The 26,063-nt window shown below is 46.3% G+C and overlaps 2 protein-coding genes across 11 annotated transcripts in view; one reads left to right on the top strand and one right to left on the bottom strand.

The window, feature by feature from the left end:
• ATXN1 (ataxin 1) overlaps positions 1-11,767 on the top strand; it is a 383,702-nt gene extending 371,935 nt beyond the window's left edge. For all 10 annotated transcript variants that reach the window (XM_045847140.1, XM_045847137.1, XM_045847135.1 and 7 more), the window contains one exon: positions 9,680-11,767. In XM_045847140.1, the coding sequence (XP_045703096.1) occupies positions 9,680-10,210 (531 nt within the window). In that variant the 3' untranslated portion in view covers positions 10,211-11,767. The remainder of the gene's footprint in view (positions 1-9,679) is intronic.
• An 8,607-nt stretch (positions 11,768-20,374) lies between these two features.
• The window catches only part of GMPR (guanosine monophosphate reductase), a 41,401-nt gene continuing 35,712 nt past the window's right edge, over positions 20,375-26,063 (bottom strand). The window contains exons 8-9 of the mRNA XM_045847187.1: positions 24,444-24,603; positions 20,375-20,874 (exon numbers count right to left, since the gene is read on the bottom strand). Coding sequence (XP_045703143.1) covers positions 20,694-20,874; positions 24,444-24,603 — 341 coding nt within the window. The 3' untranslated portion in view covers positions 20,375-20,693. The remainder of the gene's footprint in view (positions 20,875-24,443; positions 24,604-26,063) is intronic.

The raw sequence follows: 26,063 nt of genomic DNA, 5'->3' as shown, positions 1-26,063 counted from the left end.
CTTCACCGAGGGCTCTTCCTTGTCTTCCTGTGGCTTTGATAGCTCATTTATTTCTGGCACTGAATAATGTTCTTTAAGGCACACATTTTAAACCCCAAGAGAAGAGGGCAAGTGAGATAGAATCTGTGTGCCTGAGAGCTGCCCTGGTCGCCCGCTGAGCAGGGAGATCCCAGTGAGGCCTCCCAGCAGCGGAGGCTCTAGGAGTCTTGTGAGGAGAACTCAACATGGCACTCGGGATTTGTCTGCGGAGGCCCCTCTGTCAGCACCCGCACGGGGTTCACTGAACAGACAGATCTGAAACGCTTCTACCGAGGACTGGGTCAGGCTGCACATCACATGAGCTTAAACAGAACGCTCACAGATGTCCTTACAACTTGACTGAAGAGTTGTAATTGTTTTTATTAATGATTTTTTAATCAGCACCTGAGAGTATGTTTATGGATTTTTGAGACACAGGGAGGGAAAGGGGAAGGGAGAGAGACAGAGACAGAGAAATGTCAGTGTGAGAGAGAAACATTGATCAGTTGCCTCCTGTATACTCCCTGACCGGGGATTGAACCCACAACCTAGGTACCTGCCCCGACCAGGGATCGAATTTCAAGCTTTTGGTGTATGGGATGGTGCTCCAACCAAATGAGCCACCCAGCCAGAGATTTATTAGTGCTTTTTAAACATTGACATGAATGGGTCTCTTGCTCAGCCCTTTCATCGTTGTTCCAGGGTTTTCTGACGTTCCTGCTGTAGAGGATGTAGCCATGCAAACTGTCCTTCTCTTCATGTAAAACAAGATCAAGAATTTCATTTGCAGGCAAAGTCAGGAATTCCCAGTTCAATAATTTCACCGAAAGCAGGTCATACTCACTGAAACTCAGCTTCTGAGGTGTCACTGCTCCCAGGTACAAGAAGAATTGTTACATTTGGGCAAGTATCAAGCAAAAATGTTTTGTAAAACGGATGCCCTTCACATTTCTAAAAACCAGGATTCTTATTAAAGAGATGAGAGACAAGTTTAAGCAGTAGACATTTTGTTTTCTTTATATCTTGTTTTTAGAGATATGTACATATGTGCATATGTAGACAGCACCCAGCTAAGATCAAAATATGCAAACAGCATAAATATGTGTTTATGCATTCAGTGTTGCGATATAATGGTTACTGACTAAGTAGTTAAAGGAATTTTATTGAACTTACAGAAGAGCAGAGAATGATCATAAAAGCCAGACATTAGCCAGACCAGGGCTGCAACATTGGACAAACCGTTGTCAGCCAGATGTGTTGCCTGCTTGTCCTGGTTCTTCCGTCCTGAGCGGAAGGTGGCAGTGATTGGTGTGGAGAGCTGGTTTAGGGGCTGGAGAGAGGGAGGGGGAGCCAGATGTCTCACAGCAGCAGTGGTGAGCAAGTGGGGGCGCTGCACCAGCAGGAGGAGGGTGAGAGGTGGTCAGGCCAGATAAAGAGAAGTACGGTTACCAGGCATCCGGAGACGAAAGACAAGTGCCTCGAGCGGACAAAAGGACAGAGGCTCTTCATGCCCCCATTTCATCCTGCAGACCGCTTAGTGTGTTTGGGAAGAGACACGTTTATGGGATGAAAAACTGGACTGTGTCGAGCTGCCAGGAGTCCTGTAACATGCTTTTATAGGGTGCTGCCCCCAGGATTATATGTTCATTAGGGTGCAATCAGAGGCGGTTTGCCCCACAAGGTCATAAAAATGAATTAATGATTATTACCACAGCTGAAATAGCAAAAAGGAACCTTAAGAGTGGAGAGGAAGGGACTGAAGTATGATTCTATGAAGTCATGATGAGCTCAGCGTCTGATGGGGGAGGACTGTGTGAGCTGCTGTGGCTCAGTTCAGGATGCTGCTGTGAGGGGTGAGCCAGCCCGGGAAAGCGTTGCCCCTCTCCCTGGAGAGGACCGTATGTCCGGTTTAGTCCTAGCTGCTGAAAAGAAGCTAGGACAGCCACAGCCTCTCTGCTTCTAAACACTGACCTCTGTTGGCCAGTGGTGCTGTTGCAGTGCTTTTACAGGTGGAAGGCAAACCTGGAACTAGTCCTCAGATTGTACTGAGCACCTATTACATTCCAGAAAGTACCCTAGACTCTGGGGATAGAAAGATGAGCAAAACAGACAATATCTTAGCCCTTGTGGAGCACACAGTCTTGTGGGAGTTTGGGGAAAAAGGTGAAACAGACAAATATGAGGGTAAAAAAAAATAATGCCTCGAGAACTATAAGTGCTGTAGGGAAAAATACAGCATAGAGAGGGCCAGGAAACTAGAGACGGGGTGTTGTTACTTCAGATAGGATGGTCAGGGAACCCCTCTCTGAGAAGGGGAATGAGAGGTGACAGTGCACACGGCAAAAAGGATTCCAAATGCAGGGACTAGTGTATGCATAGATCCAGAGGTGCAAGGGGAATTAAAGGACCAACAGGAGCCCTAGCCGGTATGGCTCAGGTGGAACATAGTCCTGTAACTGAAAGGTAGCAGGTTCGATTCCCAGTCAGGGCACATACCTCTGTGTGGGTTTGATCTCTGGCTGGGGTGCATACAGTCCATGGTCTGGGCACATACGGGAGGTAACCAGTCAGTGTTTCTTTACCTTCCTCCATCTCTAAAAGCAATGGAAAAATGTCCTCAGTTGAAAATTAAAAATTTTTTAAAAAGGACCACTGGAAGACAAGTCACCACAGTGCAGTGAGTAGGGGTGGAATGCAGACGGTGTCGGGCTTGCTCATGGTGGCCATTCTCCCAGTGCGAAGAAGCTGGCTTGGCCAGAACATGGCAGTAGAGGCAGTGAGAAATGGTCTCATTCTAGATATATTTGGAAGAGAGGATGGATAGGATTTGTTTTGTGATTTGAATGAGTGTGGTATGGGAGAAAGAACAAGTCAAGTGTGATTCCCAGGCCCTTGGCCCAACAACTGGCAGAATGAGGGTGCCATTCATGGAGCTGAGGGGAACAAAGGAGGTGCCAGTGGGCAGGGGCCTATCAGGAGGTCTGTTCTGGGCACAATTACATTTGAGTTACCAATAGATGTCCAAGTGGACATCATCAGATAGCATGGTGGCCAGCATCCAAATACGGTTTGGATGCACGCTCTGTCTTCCCACTGAAGCAAGAGCTAGGCCCTACCCAGTACGTGCTCTTCCAGAGTCTCTAACACTTAGCGGTACTCAGTGCTATTACCAAGCTTTATGACAGTGAAAAACCTAGAGTGGGGACACTTGATCAACAACGTTCTGAAGCTCTTAGCACCATAGGGGAGACCTGCATGGGTCTCAAGTTCAAGGAATTCACAGACTCATTGTTCCAGTTTAGAGTAACATCGTGTCACAAAATCCCATCAGCGGTTTCATGTCCAACACAGCACCCGCCATGTTTTGAGGTAGAGAAGGCTTTCTCTCCAAGGGAATTTCAAGCAGACGGACTTAACCATATATACTCCTCGCACTGAAAAATCCCTCAGTATGATTTGTTCATTAACTGTTAATGACCAATTAACTTTTAAGAATGTTCATGTCCTTCTGACAAACCTAATTATGAAATAAACAGATGTGTTATGAATACTTCAGTGTGCTTATTTGAGACATGTGCAATGAGAGTTTAACTTTCACCAAAGAAAGGGAAACAAACTTTTTTAGTTTACATATATGCGGGCCAAGACCAGCACATTATCTAGATAATTCAGGCTATGTAATTAGGGGGAAGGAAAATATCTGAGGATAAATATTAGCAGGGATGAGTAATTAGTGAGAAGGAAAACAGCATTTGGTGTGAGCTGTCCAGTCCACTGCTTACAGTGCTCACGTCATCTGAGTAGTCCTTTGCTCCTCATTTGTCTGACATACCTGTGGGGGTAGGATGTGGCACCTTCCCCAGGGGGGCAAAGCACCCTTGGGATGAAGGGATCACAGGCAAGCCTTGGAAGTGGCAGAATATCTTTTCCCAAATCTGTCCAAGTTAAAATAAATGTCATTATCATCAGCTTTTTTTAGCGCATATCTTAAATATTCTTCTCTCCCCTCATCACTTTTCTTTCATGAATTTTCAGTTAGGCTGTTCAAGCTATAGACCACCTCACGGTATTTAATTCTAACACCTGTCTTTGCAATTTTGACATGAGGGAGTAATGAAGGGCTTTCAAAATGCCCCAAGATATTATGGTACATGTATTTGGAAGCATATGCATCTGCATCATAGCCTTTGGCATAATAAGTAGTGTTACTTATTATAAAGGCCTTGAAAGCATTTCTTCTTAATGAGTCTGCAGATACTTGGTAACATGTAGAAGTCTCAGATTTGTCTGTGAATATACAGTAGATATTATTTTCAGAACATGGAATATTGGCTGCTCTGAGGAGTGTGTATGGTATGGCTCACATACCAAGAAGCTGTCAGCTGGAAAGTATTAGGCTGTCTGTCAGCAAGGAGACAGACTGCCCAAGTCAGGGGATCATCTAGAAATGTGTCAAGCCAAAAAAGAGGCCAATATGTCTGCAAATAGGGCTCCTAGCATTACGGACATCACATGGAGTCTGACAGTTGTTAGGCAGGGATAAGCAAACAGTGTGGCTGGTAGAGGTCCTTAGGAGATATTTGCACTTGAGAACTTTGTCGTTATGACTGGGAAATACAGTTAAACAGTGCCCACTGGAAGTAGGAGTTGTTCCTCTACTCAGCTTGTGACATGGCTTTAAGAGGTTTGGGGCAGGATTTATGCAGCCAGCTCCAGAGTGGTCCTCCAGTGTGGAACTCAGTGGGCATCCCCATCTGATACTGCAACTTGGAAGTCTGATGGTAAATCTGCATATGCAAATATACATGTGTGTGATATAAACGTGGTTCTGTAATTGAATATCAGCCTCATCATGCACTTCTATGGGGAGACTAGAATTGTATGCATAGGTGTGAGGCAGACACTGTTTCACAGTTTTCTGTTCCATGAAACAAATCCATGACTCATGCCATTGCAACCCTACTTATTGCAAGTCAGATTCACCACTGCTGGGGGTAGTAGGAATGTCAAGTTCATCTCTTTTGGTGTTATTATAATATCTTCATTTATACAGGCAGAAATCAGGAGCTTAGGAAAAAGAAAATGGGTTTGTGGTCAAAGAGACTGGGGTTCAATCCCAGTCCCATGAATTTATGGCTATGACATTACGCAAGTGATTTTAGTCTTTCTGAAACTATAGTTCCTTATTTGTAAATTGGAACAGCAGTGCTTTTGTTAACTAGTATATTATTAGCATTAAATAGAATGTTTTCTGTAAAGTTTGTAAAGTTTGGAAGATAGTAGATACTAAAAAAATTTTAGCCTTTAAAAAATTTTTTAATTTAATCTTTATTGTATTTTTTCCATTACCATTGAGTCCCTTTACCCCCCCCAGCAATTACTACACTGTTGTCCGTGTCCCCAAGTCCTTTCTCCTTTTTGCTCAGCCCCTCCTCTCCCAGCCTGTAATCTCAACTAATTGTCCTCTGCTCTCCATGTATGAGTCTGTCCCCATGTTCCTTGTTAGTTCAGTTTACTCATTAGATTCCACCTGTAAGTGAAATCATATGATATTTGTCTTTTTCTAATGGGCTTGTTTCACTCAGCATAATTTTCTCTAGGTTCATTCACACTGTTGCAAAGGGTACAATTTTCTTCTTTGTTACAGCCAAGTAGAACTCAGTTGTGTAAAAGTCCCATAGTAGTTTTATCCACTCACCTATTGATGGACATTTGGGCAGCTCCCATATCTTGGCCACTGTAAGTAATTCTGCAGTGAACATAGGGGTGCTTGTGTTCTTTTGAATTAGTGTTTTGGGTTCCTTCAGATATATTCCCAGAAGTGGGATAGCTGGGTCAAAAGGCAGATCCATTTTTAATTTTTTGAGGTATTTCCATACTGCCTTCCACAGTGGCTGCATCAGTCTGCATTCCCACCAACAATACAAAAGGGGTTCCTCTTTCTCCACATCCTTGTCAGCACTTGTTGCTTGTTGATTTATTGATTACAGCCATCCCGACAGGTGTGAGACGGTATCTCATTGTAGTTTTAAGTTACATTTCTCTGATGATTAGTGACTTTGAGCATCTTTTTATATATCTATTGGCCATCTGTATGTCCTCTTTGGAGAAATGTCTGTTCAGGTCCTATGTCCATTTTTAAATTGGGTTGATTGTTTTTTTTTGTGTTGAGTTTTGTAAGTTCTTTATAAATTTTGGATATTAACACCTTATCAGATGTATCAGCAAATATGTTCTCCCATTCTGTGGGCTGTCTTTTTATTCTGTTGATGATTTCTTTAGCTGTGCAATACCTTTTTAGTTTGATGTAGTCCCATTTCTTTGTTTTTCCTTTTGTTTCCCTTGCCTGAGGAGATATATCTGATAAAAAATTGTTACAAGCAATGTCCAAGATTTTGCCACCTGTGTTTTCTTCTAAGATTTTTATGGTTTGGGGTCTAACATTTATATCTTTGATCCATTTTGGATTTATTCTTGTGTGTGGTGTAAGAAGGTGGTCTAGTTTCATTTTTCTGCATATATCCATCAAAAATTTTAGCTTTCTGTACATTATTAAAATAGCTCAGAACTATACAGTTCTCCTCAGATAATGTTCACATGTATAAGGGCTCATGCTCACACACTGTAGTAATAGGCTTACATATAAATTCACTGTAATTGTTTCTTCTAAAAATATGTATGTCTTCCATGAAGCAAATACAGTATATCATTCAAGGAATTTGTCTAGAACTACATCAGTCACAGTTACCAAAAGGATAAAGGTTAAATGGAAAAATCACAATCCATGGAAATTACATAGAACTTTACTATTTTTAAGTTTTGGGTGTGTTTTAATTACTTGTGTCTATATGCCTCTGTATAATGCAGCAGAACATTATTAATATCACTGTATGTGGCCAGTATTATTTTGATGTGTTCACGCATCTGCCATTCTCTTTGTTGCCCTGCCCTCCCTGCACCTGTAGTCTTCCATCTAGGTTTGTGTTTCCTCTACCTAAAGAACACTCTGTAGTATATTCCCTAGTAGATATCTCTTGCTGGTGAATTCTCTCCATCACTGTTTGTCTGAAAAATGTTTCCATTTTGCCTTCATTCTTGAAGAAATGTTTGTTTGACATTGAATTCTTGGTTGGTAGCTCCTTTTTTTATTTTTTACTTAATACTTTAAAGATATTCCATTGTCTTCTAGCTTCCATTATTTTTAATGAAAAGTTCACTATGAGTTTAATTGTTGCCTATTTGGATATAATGTATATTTTGTTCTGAAGGCTTTTAAACTATTTTTTTCCTGTCTTTGGTTTACAGCAGTTAAACTATGATCTGCCTCTGTGAGAACTTCTTTGTATTTTTCCTGCTTGGGGGTTAGGACTTCTTGAATCTGTGGCTTATCATCTCCTACCATTTTTATAAAATTCTTAGCCATTATCTTCTTAAGTATTATTTCCGCCCATGACCTCTCTTTCCTCCTCATAGGATTCAAATTCCGTGTCTGATGGGTCATCTCAGTGTGTGCTGTAGGTCTCTCATCCTCTCTTCTGTATTAGCCGCCGTCTTGGCTCTGGGTTTCTTCTGAAGGTTGAATGAGTCCAGTTCACTGATTTTCCCCTAACCCATGTTTACTCTGTTGGGAAATCCATTATATTCTTTACTTTAGTGGATGCTTCTTTGTTCTGGAATTTCCATGAATCTTCTAAAAGTAGATTCTAGTTCTCTACCAAAATCCTCACGCTTGTCTTTAATCTCTTTAAATATCATAAACGTAGTCATTGTAAAATCTATATCTGATGTCTGTATATCAGAAGGCCCTGTGGGTGTGTTTTATTATCTGTTGTTTCTAATGTTTTTTAGTCATGTCATCTGGTCTGTTCATGGACCCCTCCCCCTTTTAAATTAATGTCTTTTACTTGAAAAATTGTGGAAATAGTTCAAAACTTTAAACCAGTTTAAGAACTGAGATGATCAAATTCTGAGCTTCAGACCTTGAGAAAGCTTGTCTGCTTCTGGTTCACGTCACTTCTAGTGTGTAGCACTTCAGAATCGCAGCCCAAAAGAGTGGGCTCACCATAGAGCACCCCTCCTTTGTGTGCCCTGACCTCCATTCCCTGCCCTCCCCACAACCCGCCCCCCACAGTGCTTTGGGAATCACCCAAAGCCCACTTGATCCTACAGCTGCTCCACTTTGGAACATGCAAACGCCCATGGAGGAACTCGCCCCAAGCACTAGATTCTCACCTCTGAGCCATCACCCTTTCCTGATCTTGATGCAGTGATTTTTTTTTTACTATCTTATTTTCTGTCGAGTGCTATAAGGAACTTTTTTTTAACATTTCATCCAGAGCATCTGTTTGTTTTTCAGAGTATTTAGTTGTCCTCTTCTAGAAAAACTCTTGAAAATGGATTTTTTGAAGCTACTTCATTATTTTTTCTTTTTTATATAGCTTGAAGATGAAAAAATTAAATTTCTATGAAAGTTAAACTATTAAAACATCAAGTGCATTTCACCCTAATTTAATGGCAATAGTAAGACTTTCACTAGAGAGTTTGCAGATCCCTGCACACAGTGTCCGCTCGCCTGTATGTACATATTCCCACTCCCAGGAATGTTTTTCTCTTGCAGCCACACCTCTGTTCCATCCCCATTACTTTGTAAAACCAGCGCAGTGTATCCTCACTTAAGAAAACACCTCGTCTCTTCGCCAGCGGGTCTTTGGCCTCCCATAACTTAATACCGTGAGAAGTATTATAACCCCACTCGCCCCATGTATTGGAAATTACTGTTCATATGCCTTTTTTGCCTACTTGATTGTGAACTCCTTTGGAATCAGGACTGTCTTTTTCGATCTATTTCCTCAGCCCAGTTCATGGCATGTAACAGTGTAGAGAAAATGGCAGCTATGGAAAAGAGCCTGGGCTTCCCCCACTTTTAATACTTGTTTTCAAACAAATGCAGGAATTGATTTGAGTATCTGGACTTGACCGTGCAGGTGGACAAGCAGTGTTCTCTGCTCAGACCTCTCCAGATCCTGCCCATCCCTCAGGTCCTGGGTGAAAGCCCTCCCTGAGGACTCTAGCCCTCACTGATTCTGCCTCCCCTAAATTCCCAGGGTGCACATTCATTTAGCCAGTAAACATTAAGCCTGTACTGTGTGCCACATACCCTTCCAGGAGCCAGGGATACAGTGATAAACACCTAAGTGCCTGCCTCATGGAGCTCACAAACTGTCTAACTCTGATCTGTGCTAGCACTGTTACGCATGAGAGGAACGTTTGTCCAGGGAGCTAATAAAGCACCAGACTGTGTCCTGGGTGTCAATCACCCATGAAGCTTTGGTCAGAACTGAACACTAAGTAGATATTCTTTCATCCTTGGGGGTCCGTTGACTTGTTTTAATGGAAACCAGTTATAGAGCTGAGCCTCAGTGAAAAGATATTTTGAGTGCTGAATGGACTTTCTCCTTGGCTCCTGCTCAGTATCTGCATATGGTAAGTATAGGTGCAGCAGAAAATTAAAAGCCTCATTCATGTGTTAGTGGAGGAGGTTTCTGGAACAAAGTCTTCTTTTTCTTCATTTAGCTTCTATATGTGTGTGTGAAATAAAACCCTAATGAAATGTTTTCATTGGTTTCCTTTCTTTTTCCTCTGTCTCTCACTGTTTTCACAGGTCAGCGTGGAAGTTTTGGTAGAGTATCCTTTTTTTGTGTTTGGACAGGGCTGGTCATCCTGCTGTCCAGAGAGAACCAGCCAACTCTTTGATTTGCCGTGTTCCAAACTCTCCGTTGGGGATGTCTGCATCTCGCTGACCCTCAAGAACCTGAAGAACGGCTCTGTTAAAAAGGGCCAGTCTGTGGATCCTGCCAGCGTCCTGCTGAAGCACTCAAAGACCGACACCCTCGCGGGCAGTAGACACAGGTACGCAGAGCAGGAGAACGGAATCAATCAGGGAAGTGCCCAGATGCTCTCTGAGAATGGTGAACTGAAGTTTCCAGAAAAAATAGGATTGCCTGCAGCGCCCTTGCTCACCAAAATAGAACCCAGCAAGCCCGCAACAACGAGGAAGAGGAGGTGGTCGGCACCGGAGACCCGCAAACTGGAGAAGTCGGAAGACGAGCCACCTTTGACTCTTCCTAAGCCTTCTCTAATTCCTCAGGAGGTTAAGATTTGCATTGAAGGCCGGTCTAATGTAGGCAAGTAGAAGCAGTGTGGGAAAAGGAAATTCGGCTCTCCCTTATCATTTGTATCCAGATTACTGTACTGTAGGCTAAATAACACAGTATTTACATGTTATCCTCTTCCTTTAGGTTTCTGTTATAACCTTGTCATTAGAGTTACAGCTGGTGTTGCGCAGGAGACGGGTGCATATGCTTTTTCTGATTGTCAGTGGGCAAGTGGGGAGCTAGAACAGGGCCAGTCCAGGCACCAGGCATCCTGGTGGAAATGAATGTGGCTTTAGAGAGCCTGCCTCTTCAAGCCGCACAGAAGCATCCACTGGGCGCGACTTCTGCTGGTTTCCCGAGGAAGTTTGGAGGGAAGGGAATTGCAGGGGGTGCGTGTGTGCGGGGCTGCAGGGGTGCCACAACAAGTGAGGGTCTTTTTCTCTCTGCCTCCCCGTCTCACTCTTGCTCTCAGCACGGGATTGGAGGTCCAGAGACATGTCCTCAGGAGGTCTCATGTGCAAAATAAATATCAGGGACCCAGCTTCAGGGCACCCTAGAAAGATATCGACAGCAGATGGAAAGAGAACCCTGTAAAAGAACATTTCTCCCTCCGACATATTTTACAATAAAAGCAACTTTTAATCATATAGATATATATTTCCCCCTATGGGGCCTGACTGCACTGATTTTTTTTTTAAGAGCAACTGCCACACGTGGGATTTCGTTTGTGCTTCACTAGAGCAGTGATGTCTCCAGGGTGTCTGGTGGGCGGCGTGCTCCGCGTCAGGGGGGTGGGCAGCAGGGTGGAGAGCAAACACCCACTCTGGTTTCCGTGCAGTGTTAGGAAAACCAATCAGGTTATCACATTGACTTCTCTCCCAAGAGGTAGACACGAACTGCCCTTCAGAGAGCACTGGAAGCTCTTCACATTGGGTTTGCAAATCTTTTGTCTTTTAACTCTAGTACTGTTTATAGTTTATGACTATGGACAACTCGGGTGCCACTTTTTTCAGATTCCAGTGTGACGTGAGGAATTAGATTTTGAAGACAAGCATATATATTACTATCTCTAAGCACTTAAAATGCTGTTCACACTTTATTACCAAGCATCTTGGTCTATCATTCAACAAGTACTGTATCTCACTTTAAAGTCTTTGGGAAGAAAAACAAACTAAGTTGCTTTCTTTTTTCAACACTGTAACTACATTTCAGCTCTGCAGAGTTTCTCGCGTCAAGATTTTGAAAGTTTCAATGTGGTGTAACAGGATGAATGTGAATTCTGAACTAGTGTGTGACAAGGAACGACCACCAAGGACAGCCTGGCAGGAAGGCACTTCTCACTTTGATGTTTTGAGAATGAATCAAAGGCATATGCAGAGCTGGCAGAGAAACTGAGAGAAAAGGGATGGAAAGAAAAAATACTCATTTTTGTCCAGTGTTTTTCTTTTTAAGATGAACTTTTAAAGAACCTTGCGATTTGCACATCTTGAGTTTATAATTTGTGTGATATTCCTGCAGTTCTTATCCAATAACATTGTGGGAAAGGTTTGGGGGACTGAACGAGCATAAATAAATGTAGCAAAATTACTTTCTAACCTGCCTAAACCGTAGGCTGTTTTATAAGGTTATGTTCCTTTCAAAATTCATTTTGGTCGTTCTGCCACATCTGTCACAAAACCCAGGTCTTAGCAGGACAACTCTGAGAATTTTCTTCAAATTCATTGAGAGAGTTTTCCGTAGAGACATTTCTATATGTGAGCAAGTTTTGTTTTTTTTTTTAAAAAACAATTGCTTCATTACTGTTGTTGTTAATGTTATTTCTGGAGTGACTTTTTTTCCCCATCTGCAGTCAAGTCAAGATTTAATGTTTGGTACATACCCAGAAAGGGTATTTTATAGTGTAAGCCTTTCATTCCCACAGAACTGAAATATTATTTGTAGGTTTGGAGTTTGCATCTCAAAGTACTTTTTAAAAAAGCTTTATAAGCAGGGAGAATTTTTTTTTCAATATTCTTACTTGGAATGGCTGCAACTAATTTGAACAAATACTTCTTATTTTTTTCTTTTACCATTGAAAATAGTACTTTTTTCATTTCACAAATTTAAAAAGAAATTCTAATGTCAACCCACATTTTGGGTATCTGGTATTCCTTCACATTTTGTTCTCACCAGGACTAATGATTTTTTTTATAACCCATTTTCTGGGATGTACCAAAAACATTTGAATAGATGTAGAATAGCTAAAACAGGTCCTGGACTTTCTTTGAATTTCATTACCCTCTCAGCATGCTGGCAGAGAGCTGGGTGGGCCCATTCTCCCAGTCATAATGCTTATTTAGTGCTGTATTTTTAAAGCATTTCTGTTCAGAGAACTTGCTTAATCTTCCATATATTCTGCTCAGGGCACTTGCAGTTATTAGGTTTTGTTTTTCTTCTTGTTTTATAACCTTTGATGGTAAGAGGAATACGGGCTGCCACATCGACATTGTCCTCATTAGTACCACTAATTACAGCCACTCATGTGGACTCAGAAAAACACACACCACCTTCCGGCTCCCTTGGAGTACTGAACCAGCTGGATCCACAGCACCAACACTAAAGTGGGAAAACATCCATGGCTTGGAGCAATAGGAACATCATCATTTTTGTGCTTCTATTTCAGGTACAGGAATTGTAAGAGAATTGGTTCTTTCTAAACATTGTCCCATGTCATTCTCCTGCTTTATTAGCATGTGCAATACTTTCCGTGCCAATAGAGTCTGATCAGTGTGCTCTCGCTGAAGTTCATATGCCCTTTTGGCTTTTTCCTTGTTTGGAGGGAAGGAGCCAGGAAGGAGAGAGCCTCCCACTGCACGCTCCCCCTGCTGCTGTGGATGCTGAGTGCTGGGCAGGAACCTTCAGGAGCCCAGGTGTTTGTCGTGGATGCTGCAGACTGAGCAAAGGAGATCTGGGGGACAAGCTGCAGTTCCTTTGTCACCATGAGGAGTAGTGAATGTGGAGAGGAAGGAGGCAGAGTCATTTCTAAAGTGCATTCTGCAGCAATATGGCCAGGATCACCCCATTTTCCAGGCCCTTTTCTGCAAGTGGGCAGGCCCCTCCTCAGGTCTGTGTCCTTGAGATGTTGAGCCGCACCTCAGCCCCAGCAGGAAGTGCAGCCCAGAGTGCATGCGCTCTGAGTGCGAGGGCCAGTGGCTGCGGAGGGACCGCCCTTGAACACTGCTCACCGCTCCTCTGTGGCAGCTTTCTCTTCAAATAGGAAGAACATCCAGGGGACAGGGAGCCTCCTCTTGTTTGCAGACATCGGTGAGCCTGAGGCTCCCGAGCAGCCCTTGTCACCGCTCCTGTGTAGCAAACCTAGCAATGACAGGCGTAGAAATTCTCTGGTGCCCTGCCGCTTACAAGGATCAGCCATGTGCCTCTGTACTATGTCCACTTTGCAATATTTACTGACGGCCGACTTCAGTTCCTTCTTTCCTGTTTTCCATTTTTAAACTAATAACAGCAGGCCTTCTGCGTTTACAATGGAACACAATCACTGAGAAATTAGTCAGGGTGAAAAGAAAAAATATAATAAGAAACCAACAAACAAGAACCTCTCTTTATAAGGATTTCTAAATATGGAAAATGACTGTTCCTTAGAATGTTTAACTTAAGAATCACTTCAGTTTGTCTGGGCCACACTGGGGTGGAGATAAACAGATGGGTGCCACTTACCTCAAATCTTTTGAAGTGGAAATCCAAATTGCATTTTCATTTGGACTTTTCAGGATAATTTTCTATGTCAGTCAGTTTTGTTTTCCCCGACTCGCCCAGTTTGGTTTGGGGTGGTTTGATTTTTTTCATTGCCGTTGTTGACCCCATTTCTAACTCTGAAGCGTGACCCTATGTGTTTTTTGTTGGGTGAGTGTGTTGGGTTTCTCCCCCAGCAGGAAGTGGCAGCAGCTTCCTCCTCCCCTACACAGAACTCTGCGGAACCTTTCACACCTCTTACTCAGGGACGGGGATGGCGCGTGAGTGGTACACTGATGTGTCCAGAAGCAGCACTTTGACTGCTCTGGAGTAGGGTTGTACAACTTCAAGGAATGTTTGGATTTCCTGCACCTTGTGGATTACTCCTTAGATCCTGCATAGATTGCAATATAATGCTGCATGTTCACGATGAACAGTAGCTCCTAGTGATCATAAAATCCACTCTTTGCACATAGTTTGATCTTTACTGAAATATGTTGCCAAAATGTATTTTTGTTGTAGCTTTGGAATTTTTTGTTTGTTTGTTTTTTAAGGAAACAATTGACAATACCCTTTAACATCTGTGACTACTAAGGAAACCTATTTCTTTCATAGAGAGAAAAATCTCAGATGCTTTTGAAGACACTAATGCCATGCTATTTCAGATTTGGGTAAAGAAGCAGAGCTCTTGGGACAGAAGGCCAGGCTTTTTGAGCTGCGTTGGTTGCCATGGCTACTGTTTCATGAACCGCAAGCAGCTCAACAAACTGTGGTCTGTTCTCCCTAAAACCCTTTGCACTTCCTATTTCCTAGTCACCCGTGATGAGTCCAGGTGACCACAGGGCTGGCAGTCTCCGAGGCCCAGTCCGGCTTCTCTGGCGGTGATATGAAAGAAAAGGGAATTATGCTTTTTTTTTTAAATTCTGTAAAGTGGAGTGGAGGCCTTTGCTTCCACGTTTGTGTTTTCAACCCAGAATTTCTGAAACAGAGAATTTAAGACAACATCAAGTAATAAATATACAGAGAATATACTTTTTTATAAAGCACATGCATATGCTATTGTGTCGGGTTGGTTTCCTCTCGTTTCCACGGACAGTGTCGTGTTTCTGTAGACAGGGAAACTCCAAACAGTTTGCACACCTCTACTCTGGAGCTGAGACTTCTTCTACGCAGATGACCTCGCTTCGAATGTGTTACCTTACTGACAGGATCTTTTCTTGTAGCACTAGACCTTGTGGGAATTTTCTTTTTCTTTTTAATGTACGCCTAATCTGAGAAACTGAAGAAAACATTTTTTTGAGGCACTCACTTTGAGGAGTACAGGTAATGTTTTAAAAAAAATTGCACAAGAGAAAAAATGAATGTCGAAATGATTCAGTGTTTGAAAGATACGGATCTGTTGAAACGATGAGTTTCATACCTTGTTTGTAAAAACAAAAACAAAAAAGAAGCATAAGGTGGGAAGTTACATGTTTTTTTGTATATAGAAGTTTGTCACGTCTAAATGATCGGATTTATATGGTTATGGCCTGGAAGAATTACTGCGTCGAAGGCTCTGAAACTGTACCTATGCTTCCTTTATGTTTGTGTCCCACAGAGCCCCCTTCCGAGAGAGGGCCACTCTGTGTTCTGCAGTTTGAAAATACTGTTCATTCCTACGCTGAAAGTCCTTCTCTGAGCTCTCTTCTTAGTTTAAACTCTTAAGCCATTGCAACTCCTTTTTCTTCAGAGATGATGTTTGACATTTTCAGCACTTCCTGTTCCAATAAACCCAAAGAATATAATCCTGAACAAGAAGTGTTTGTAACAAGGGATCCTAGCTACCAATAAAACAGGACTCATTACAAGGACAAAAAAAAAAAAAAGAGTTCAGCATTTTCTCCCCCCACACCTCATTTAAATGGGGGGTAAAACACGAAATTCAATTTAAATGCCTCATTTTACTTCAGTTAACTTTTTCTTTAATATTGAGGCCAAAATCCATGTGGGGCAACGTCTCAGAAGAGTCATATTCTGTCCCAGAATCCAGCCAGCCAGCGGAGACTGGACAGCTGTGGGGATATTGAGCAAGCCCAACTACAATTCTTAAATTCAGAATCTCAGCTTCTCCCTTACCGTGAAATGCGACATTTCTGGTAGCTGACACTCACCTGTACCATGGCAGGAGGGAACAGCAGCTTCGATTTTGTGTCCTCTTGACTTGCATACAAATGGTTCAGCCGTATTAAAATTAAGTGCATTTGGCCAATAGGTAGTATCTATACAATAATAGTCTGTAAGAATTTCCGTAACGTCTCTTATCTGAAAGGACTCAAGTCTTCCACTGCAGATAATTGGAGACTTTGCCCAAGTTTTCTTTCCCTTTAGTTTGTTCGTTTACTATCTGGATGGCCAGTGGGCCTGTCCCCTCTCCCACGGCCAGTCTGAAGGCCTCCGTGGGACACGTTGTTCACAGTGACCTTCGCTAAGGTGGCACACTGTCCTCTGGGGTGTCAGGTCTGAGGTGGCACTAGCTTAGAGCTGTGGTCCTGAAAGAGCAGTTACCAAGAAGTCGGGTGCGTGTAGGTTTCCTCTGGTTCTCACAGGAACCCCCGACTCTTAAGTTATGATCTGGTCCAGGGGTGGGACGAATTCTTTAGTCTGTGAACATTGAACTCGACACCTGTGCATTTGATTCTGTGAATACTGCCCTTTTGGCCTCAGGGAGGTTTCTCCCTCCCTAGCCGTCACTGCTTACCTGTAAATCCAAATTAGTGTCAGCTGGTGAGAGGTTTCAGGACAGCCCTCGAGTCCAAGGTGGCCTTCAGTGAAGACAGGGTCCTGATTTCTAGCCAGTGGGATCCTGGCCCCAGAACCTCTGAGATCCGTCCCTATGGACGTTTTACCATCAAATCATTACCCACCAAACCTCCAGCCACAGGCTTCCCACGGGCCAAGGGAAAAGAGACTCCAGAACTGTGAGGGCACTATCAGACCGACGTGGCCAGTACAGAGGAAAACTAGGGAAGGAGTGATGTTTTGCACCTTATTGAAAAGAAAATATTAAGTGCATACATAGTTAAGAGCTTTTATTGTGACAGGAGAACTTTTTTCCATATGCGTGCATACTCTCTGTAATTCCAGTGTAAAATATTGTACTTGCACTAGCTTTTTTAAAACAAATATTAAAAAAATGGAAGAATTCATATTCTATTTTCTAATCGTGGTGTGTCTATTTGTAGGATACACTCGAGTCTGTTTATTGAATTTTATGGTCCCTTTCTTTGATGGTGCTTGCAGGTTTTCTAGGTAGAAATTATTTCATTATTATAATAAAACAATGTTTGATTCAAAATTTGAACAAAATTGTTTTAAATAAATTGTCTGTATACCAGTACAAGTTTATTGTTTCAGTATACTCGTACTAATAAAAATAACAGTGCCAATTGCAAACGTGTCCTTGCCTTGTGTCAGGTCCTCAAAGAAAGCGGAGGCTGAGGAAGTGGGGGGCATTCCTCCTTACAGACCCCACTGTCATCACTCAGTAGGCTGGGGGCGGGGGGAGTTGGTGACATAGGCATTGCCTTTACTCATGTTTTGGACGAGGCGGGAGGGTAGGTCGGGCATAATGAGGTTCTGAGGTAAAAGGCACATTTTGCCCTCTGATGTCTTGCCTTACTGGTTCGTGTTTATTTCTCCTACCTGAGCTCCACCGTTCACAAGAGAGTTGTTTCTAAGCAGCATTTGGCAGCTTGGTGGGCTCGCCAGCATTACTGATGCATTTTGTACAGTTTTGCAGTGAACTGCTTAGTGGTCTGAAGGCAGAATGTTCACTCATGTTTCTGGTAGTTAAGCCTGTTAGAAACTCAGCGAGCAGGGGGTTACCTGGCACACAGAGGGGCCTGTGTGTCTCGAGTCCTGCACCCCGGGGACACACTGTGCCATCTAAGAAACATGTGGCTCAGCGGTTGCCCCAGAAAGTAACTCCTCAAGGAGGGCCCGTGACTTTCAGTGACCTTCTTTGCCGTGAGTGTGTGTGGCTGTGAAACCCTTCCAGCTGTGAGGTCCTGCAGAGGTGGGAGGGCACTGGTGCTCAGTCAGCCCAGGGAGGAAAGGGTAACTGTTCCTGTCTTCCTGGTTGAGTGTTTGGGGACATCTCACCGGGGCGTCCCCTCAGGACTCAGGGGTGGAGGCCCTCGTGCCCTGTGAATGTCAGCGTGTGGAGGAACGTGCACTGAGGGAGCCTTGTAGCCCTGACAGGAGGGCCGCCCACGTGCACCCCCGCCTCCAGAGCCGGGTGTGCTGGGGGCAAGGCTAGGGCAGCTCTCTGAATCCCTGCTCTAAGATTAGGTGCTAATGGTTCTGCCGTGTGGGGTCCAATGGCTGCGAGGCTTACCTGGACTCGTCCGTCACACAATTTGGGAAAAACCTTGGCTCCACCTGCAGTGGGATAGACGTGAAACCGTGGAGCGCACGGCGGGAGCCCCCAGGTGAATGGCACCCAGTGCGCTGGCTCTCCTGTACTCCCCACCTTCCCACTGCGTCACGGGGCCTGCGAGCGGGCTGCAGGCCGTGCTGCCGCCTGAGTGTCCAGTGTCACGCACAGCGGTCTGAGGGCTGCTCCCCTGCAGTGCCCCCAGGCCCACTCCTGTGGGAGGCAGAGATGGGGTGACCACAGAGAGGGGTGACAGAGCCGTAGAAGTGCTGCCTTTTGTGAAGCCTCTGCTTCAAAATGATCCGGAAGAGTTCATGGCATTTTCAATAACTCAGTTTTCACTTCCCTAAAAACCGGAGGAGCGAGGGACCTGCCTTCAGTCGGTTTGTGGACTCAAAGAGCTAGTCTTCGAAGTCTTTACGTGACACAGACAGCGCAGGCAGACATCACTGCAGAGGGCGCCCAGAGGGGCCATCCTGCTGCCCAACAGGTGACCCCTGCCTGACCACGTGCGTGTAGCCCCAGAGAAGCCCAGCCTGAGAGGGGACACTGCTAACAGTCCCTTACCACTGACTCCTGCTGAACATTTTAAGTGGATTCCTTTAGGTCAGGGGTGTCAGACTCATTTTCACCAGGGGCCACATCAGCCTTGAGTTTGCCTTCCAAGGGCTGAAATAATTTTAGGACTGTATAAATGTAACTGCTCCTTAACTGCTAAGGAGTTGAAATTACATTTGGCCCTTTAAAGGCAACCTCGAGGCTGATGTGGCCCCCGGTGAAAGTGAGTTTGACACCCCTGCTTTAGGTCCTCCCTTCCCTCACCTGTCTCCCTTATTTTGCAATAAAGAAACTTCAACAAACAAAAGGGCTTGATGCCCATCGCTTCTTCCCCAGGAACAGCGGGGGGATTCGCACCACACACAGGCAGCAGACAGAAAAGGGGGGGAGCCTCCAGCACAGCCCCACATCTTGCTCTGGGTTAAACGTCCACTTGACCCTCACATCTCAAAGGTGTGGCCATTCGAGTTTCTACAAGTACAGGAATTATTCTTCATGGGTATTGGGAGAACGGTACTACCGTGGAGTTAAAGCTGCTGAGTCTTTGAAAACAGGCCTCCGGTTCCCTAGATTGTGATGGTTTGGTCGGAGTCTTCATATTGTGTCATCAGGCAATTAGTTCGCCTTCATGCAGTGGGAAGCATGTGGCCCTTCCTTACTCCAGGGCCATCGCTTGCGTTTTTCAGAGGAAAATTCACTCCTCTTTCTGCTTCTTTAGAAGTAACAAATCCTGGCCTGCATACACCTCCCAGTCCTATCACTCAAGCAACACTTCCAAGAATGGCCAGCTGTCACGCATCCATCCCTGGCCACTGCGTAAACAAGCACCACGGTGGGCCGCTGGAGGGCTCCTGCCCAGGCTTCGCGTCCCTTCTCTGAGAAATCACCAACGTTACCAAGGAGCCGACCATCCTCCAGGAGTACCGTGTGGTCCTTCCTTCAAAGTACTGATCGCCTGGAGGCGATCATATTTAACTCATATTTTAAAGCAATGCTTTAGGAAATCACCAGTCAAGGTTTTTGCTGTTTTCTCAATGGGACTCTAGCTGCTAATTTTCTTTCAATAAAATCTCCTGTGGGATTTCAAGAGTGTATAATCTCTTTCAGACAGAGGCCAGCCCCACAAGTTGGGACTCAGAAAGGAAGAGGAAGGGATGGAGGAAACAAAAGGGAAGTGAAAAGCCAGGACAGGGACCGCTCCCTGAAGGAGCCCAGACTGGCAGGGCAGATGGACGACCCGCTGCCCCAGGCACATGTGTAGCAGACATGTGAAAACACGCCGCCACACCGCGAGAGTGCCCCAGGAAACCACCTCTTCAGATCCATCCATGCTCTTGGCTTCGTTCTCCTCCAGCAAACAGAGGCTGGAGGGAGGTGATGCCATTGCTCTAACTGTGGCCTGGACTTAGAGCCATGAGGATGTCTGGGAAGGAGTGGCAAACCCCCAGCCTCCCCTACACCTTGGTTCCTGAAAATGCAAACTCCAGGACTCAGGTAAGTCTTAAGATAACAGTATTATATTAAAGTGAAACCATTTCCTTTTTTAAAAAGAAAGAAAAAGGTACGAGTGTTAGTTTTAACAATGAGGTTATGGGTCCCGGGCAGCTGGGCTCTGACCACTGAGCCTGTCAGTGCTCTGCTTCCCAGCCCCACGAAAGGCACTAGGGGAGCCCCAGAGCCTCCAGGCAGCGGGAGGGGGAGGGGGAGGCAGCATTCCAGCATTCAGGAGCAGCCGGAAGCACTGATGGAACAGGAGGACGGTGCGAGCGCGGCTGTGCGTGGAAGCGTCTGTGAGCAGGACTGGCACCTCATCCGCAAGGTTAGCTGAACACCGTGTTGTGCTGTTGGGTCACCCGGATGAACGTGGCCCTTCTGCTGAGCTCTTTGAGCTTGGCGGCCCCCACATAGGTGCAGGTAGACCTCAGTCCCCCGAGAATATCCAGAATTGTGTTTTCTACATCCCCTTTGTAAGGCACTTCCACAGTCTTGCCTTCAGAGGCTCTGGAAGAAAAAGGAAGTGTTCCTTTTAATCAGGTTATTTTCCCTTAAGAACCAGCCAGAATTATCCCCAGCTTTAGCACCAGATGTAGCCCTAGGGCCCTCTGGTAGCCACACACCACCCTGACCCCACTCACACATTGCTACAAATGCCGAGCTGACCAAGCCAGCATGTCAGGCAAACAGCCCTCCCACCCAAAATGCATGACCTCGCTGCTGGCCACTCAGAGCCCCAGGGAAAGGAAACTCTGTCAGCAGCACTGGAAGGAGCAGGCCTGCACCATCCCACACAATGGCATTCTCCTCAGCAGCGGGCCTCCACTCTGCCGCTGTAGAAACTAACTTCATCTTTCTACTCCACCTTAATCTGTACACCAGTCACCAACTGACCCAGAGCAGACCTGGGACCTCTGCTGCCACCTCCTCTGCCTGCCCTCCCTGACCAGCAACAGAAGCAGCCTGGAGCGCCACCCTCCTGCATGCCAGGTCAGACCTGATGTCTTCAAAGGGGACAGTCAAGAGGAGGAGGAGACCACCGATACAGTGAACAACTCAAGCCCCACCAGGTTACATAGGAACCTCCATCAGCAAGATAGAGTGACTCCCCTCTAACGGCCTGTCCTCCCAGGGTGGCCCTTTGCTGGCACATCCCCCAGCTTCCTGCCTGCACCTGCACACACAAGTCACACCTGCCGCTCTGGGCATGGGGTAAGGTCCCAGCAACGTGGAACCAGCGTAGAACTGAGGACTTGCTGGGCACCAGAGACTTGAGGGCTTTGGCGAGCACCTTTCCTGCTTTCAGAGGAACATTTAGAAACTCCCATCTTGCATACAGGGCACACACGAAGCAACAGCCAGCTGTCCTTGCTGAGTGGTCTGCTCTTCAGAAGGCCACCAAGCGACACTGTTTGATTCTACACGTCAGGTCCCCATACTGCAAAACGGAGAGACCTTGCCAGAAAGAAATCCCAAATCTATGTAAAACGCTGGCCCTCATCTAAGGGCCAGACGATCTGGAAATTGTAACAACTAACCAAATTGTTACTGGCACTTTCTCTAGCTGCGCTCTACCTAGGATTTCAAAAGGGTATTAACCGTTGTACGCCAAAATCTACACTTGCAAGACTACCCTTCAGTGAAACGTAGCTATTTAAACCACTGACTAGACCAAGCTACTAGCCTAGTGGTGGGCTTAGGGCACCAACATCGTGAAGCAAGTCACTGGTCACGTGCAATGACTCCAGTCACTGCACTCTGTGACCAGAGACTAGCATCTATGCACGTGTGCCGGCAACGACTGGCATTTAATTCTTAGGTCCCAGGGCCCTTCCCGGTGCTTAATGGAAATTATCCAGCTTCTCATCGTTGTGTCTCTGCTAGCTGGTGATGGCACCTTCTGCACATCATTTATTGTTAATGCTCAAGTCTTCTCATCTGTAAAACAAAGGTACTTTGATCTATCTCCCGTGGACAGCGTGAGAACTACATAAATGGTTAATGGCTGAGAAGGAATTAGCAAAGCATAAGTAACTCAGTCTTAATTAAATATCCTGTCAAATAGGAGAACCATTCTTGTGAGGAGATAATGGGGGTGAGGCTAACAGGGGAAGAAAAGGAAGGAGGGAGGGAGAAAGGGAAGAGAAGGGGGAGGAAGGGGAAGAGAGAGAGGGGGAGGGTGTGGGCAGCAAGCAAGCAGATACAGCCTGCAGGGCCCAGGCTGCCTTTGGACTAAGGCTCTGCATCCTTCAGCGCACCCCCTCCTTGTCTAAGATTCGAGTCCAGTCCAGAACTGAGTCTTAACACTCCTGAATATTATCTGTTATGTCTAGACCCTGCTGAAATTACAGGAGACGGTTTTTCTTTCGGCCCTTGGTTTCTGTTTGTGCTAGAGCCTCGCCTGGCCTTCCCTATCTGCTTTTCCTAGAGCCCAAACCTGCTGCGACAGCTAGAGGGCAAAAGTACTCCAGGCAAAGTAGCCGGCTGCCGCTGAGTCACAAGGGCTCCACCGACAAACCAACCGGAACCTGGGAGGCCGTGCACCAGCCTGGGATGCTGACAGTGGCTGCTGGTGAAGACCGAGCTCTCGGCTGGGGGTCCAGGTTAGCACTGAGGCAGCAGCCGCCCTCCTTCTGCCCCCTACTCCCCACAAACCTCGACCTCCTCCATCAGTTAGCACACGGGAGAAAGCCATCCTTCTCGGGCTGCATGGGAAGGAGGGCTCCCTTGTTCTCACTGCCCAAGGCTGCCAGGGTGATGGTATAAACATAGTCCCCTCCTCCTCTTTCCCGCCTAGCCTCCCCCACACTGTCCTATCATCTTTACTGAGGTTTGCCCCAAGAGAGGAACAGACTGGGGAGAATGAGGACTGAAGTCCCCCAGTGCCCCAGTGGAGAATAGAACTCTGGGGAGTAGTACCCCATACCACTCGCCTGCCCACCGCCTGCCTGTAACTAGCCGGGGGTTCTGGTTTTTTACTCTGGATTGGCTTGAACCTTATATAATGCATCTGAATCCCATGTGCTCACAATGAGCTATTAGGTAGGAAAGACAGGTAGGAAATGGAGGATGTCAGCCTCAGAGGGCTCGGGTTTCCATCCCAGGGCCGGAGGCATCTTGGAGACGGACAACTGGCCCTGGTGGAGGGCTTCCTTCCGAGGACCCAGGGCTCGCCATCCCGCCCCTCCTCACGCGCAGCCCGCCATCCGCGCTAACCCCAATAAGCAGCAACAGCAGGCTCTCCAGCAGGGCGAGGCAGTGGGTACATTGTGTCATAAGGTTCTCAAAACACATGCAGAGAATTAAAATAGGAGGGATTTGTATACTTGAAACCTATATAATTTTATTAACCAATGTCACCCCAATAAATTAAAAAAATAAAATAAAATGGAAGTAAAATTAAGGTCAGATAATCTTTTGGGATCAAAGATTTAAAAAAAAAGATATGCAGAAGTGACCATCCTTTCTGCAATGAGTGACGATTAAATGGCCAAAGATGCTGCCTGCGTCAGCCGCCAGAGTCTGGAGACAGGTAGGGGCCCTACCTGAGCTGCCATACAGGTCAAACAACATTCAAGAAAGCCCGACCCCTGGTGGCGCTCCAGCCCACACCTGTGTCACAGGCAATGGGAGGCCCACTCTTCAACCCACTTCTTATGGCCAGAACTCCTGCCAGGCCAGAGATGGGTGGGAACTGGGACAGTTCGGTGGCGGAGGCTCTAGCAGAAGGACACGGCCACGGCCTTCCTGCCCACCCCCTGGAAGTCTGCAGCGCCACCTTCAGGACTGCCTGAGCAGGAGTCACACCTACTCACACGTTCCCCTCCTCACATTTCCAACCCACCCCAAAACACTTCTGCTCTCACTGCCTTTTGAAGGCCCCAAACGCTACAAATACTAGTTGGGTAAAGAGTATGGCTTTTTAAAAAGAGCATGATGGGTTTTCTAGCCCCTTGCCACGGTACTTGAATGCAAGCAGAAGCGACAGTCTCTGAGACCTGCGTCCACCCCACTTCTGTAATAAGCAGGACAAGGGTGAGTCCTCACCAGCGAGAGGCCTCCGCTCTGCCCCTTACCTGTATTCGGCTACACCTCCCGCGTGCTTCTTCATTGCTGTTTCAGAGCTCATCCCGTAGAAGAGCTTGAGTTTCTGCCCATTCCTCTCGATCACCTCTCCGGCACACTCAGTGTGGCCCGAAAACATCCCTCCAAGCATGACAAAGTCGGCCCCGGCTCCTAAACGCCAATTGTGGGGACCAAAGGAAGCAGCAGAGGAAAGAGCTCAGAGAAAGTCAGCTCTGGAGACATCCAAGTGCTACCCCAACTCACCCTCCCCTCAGCTGTAGTCAAGAGAAAAGCGCAACCTCTCCCCTTTTGAAAAACTGTAAGAAGGTTCCCTTCGCAGGCAGTGGGGCACTGGACACTCAGGAAACGAATGCAACCTCCTGAATGGCAGGGGCTAACACACAGGGCAGGCCTGAGGAGTTAATAATGACGCCTCCCTGCAGCCTGACTCTTTCAGAGTCGGAGACACAGAGTAGAGCAGCACTGCAGAGGGCATACGCCCAATCTCATGCCTAACGTAGCAGCAGCTCCTCCGCACTGTCCCCGCCCTGTGCCTGGTCTGCCTGCGCTCTCAGCCTCGCACTCCGCAGAGGTTGTGAGAAGACCTCAGAACAGCCTGAACCCCCTATTCTAGAGCCTGGGCATGGAGGAGAGAAACCTAAACATGCATGTATGCGCATATATACAATATATCCCGTAAAACTCTACCTCACTCTGCTGTGATAAATATTTGACTTCCAGAGTAAGTAATATCCTGTATGAGTCACCCAATGGCGTGAAACTCCCAGGCTAGGTACAGCGGAGACCGGCTACTGAGGCTGCCTATGCAGGCTAGAGCAGGGCCGGGACCGGCTGGACCAGCAGGGCTGGCTCACGGTGGTGTCCCCAGCATCTGTCACAGTGCTTGGCACCTGGGAGATGCAGAGTGACCAGTTGTCGGAAAGTAAAAGGTGCATGTGGAAGGAACAGAAACTGTCCCCGTGCCCGATCCTGTCTACGGATAACCGTGCAGAAGGCTCTCCACTGACTGCTGCAAACTGTGACAACCGGCCCAACCACTCCGCCCGGGGAAGTCCCACTGAGGGTGTGTGCTCAGAACACGAGGGTATCAGGGTCTGGATGTACTAAGCAGTAAGGATGAAGGGCAGGGAAGAGCAAGCATGGGAACCCCTGAAAAGTGGCCTTGACCTCTGCCCTCTGATTGTTTCCATATTTATAAGAGGGCTCTGGCTGTGCAGGGCAGGCCCCTAGCCTGCAGTCAGGCAAGCAGGCACCACGGGACCTTTCCACGTGGCGACAAGCTTTGAAGGCCATTTCTTGCAGGATCCTTAACACAAATGCTGGCTCCTCGGCCCCCCTGCCGTGATTATACAGGGGCGAGCACACCGGAGTCCAACCAGGCCGCCTGAGGCCCACAGTCCTGGGAGCAGATGTGAACAGCAGGAACACAGGGCTCAGACCCACTCAAATGATGCTTTGAAGTGGCTTCTAATCATTTTCATTTCTGAACACTCACACATCCTTTCCTAGCCCGCATTTTCCCTGACAAGGCCCCTCTCCCTCACACCCACTCAGTTCCTGGCTGCACCCACTGGGAGGAGAGTAGACGAGGAGAAGACACCAGGAACGTC

This window comes from Phyllostomus hastatus, unplaced genomic scaffold, assembly GCF_019186645.2.
Source record: "Phyllostomus hastatus isolate PE091 unplaced genomic scaffold, TTU_PhHast_1.1 phas_contig_524, whole genome shotgun sequence".
In the NCBI taxonomy this organism is placed as follows: Eukaryota; Metazoa; Chordata; class Mammalia; order Chiroptera; family Phyllostomidae; genus Phyllostomus; species Phyllostomus hastatus.
Note: the sequence above shows the minus strand (reverse complement) of the source record. Positions and strands in the feature narration are given on the sequence as shown.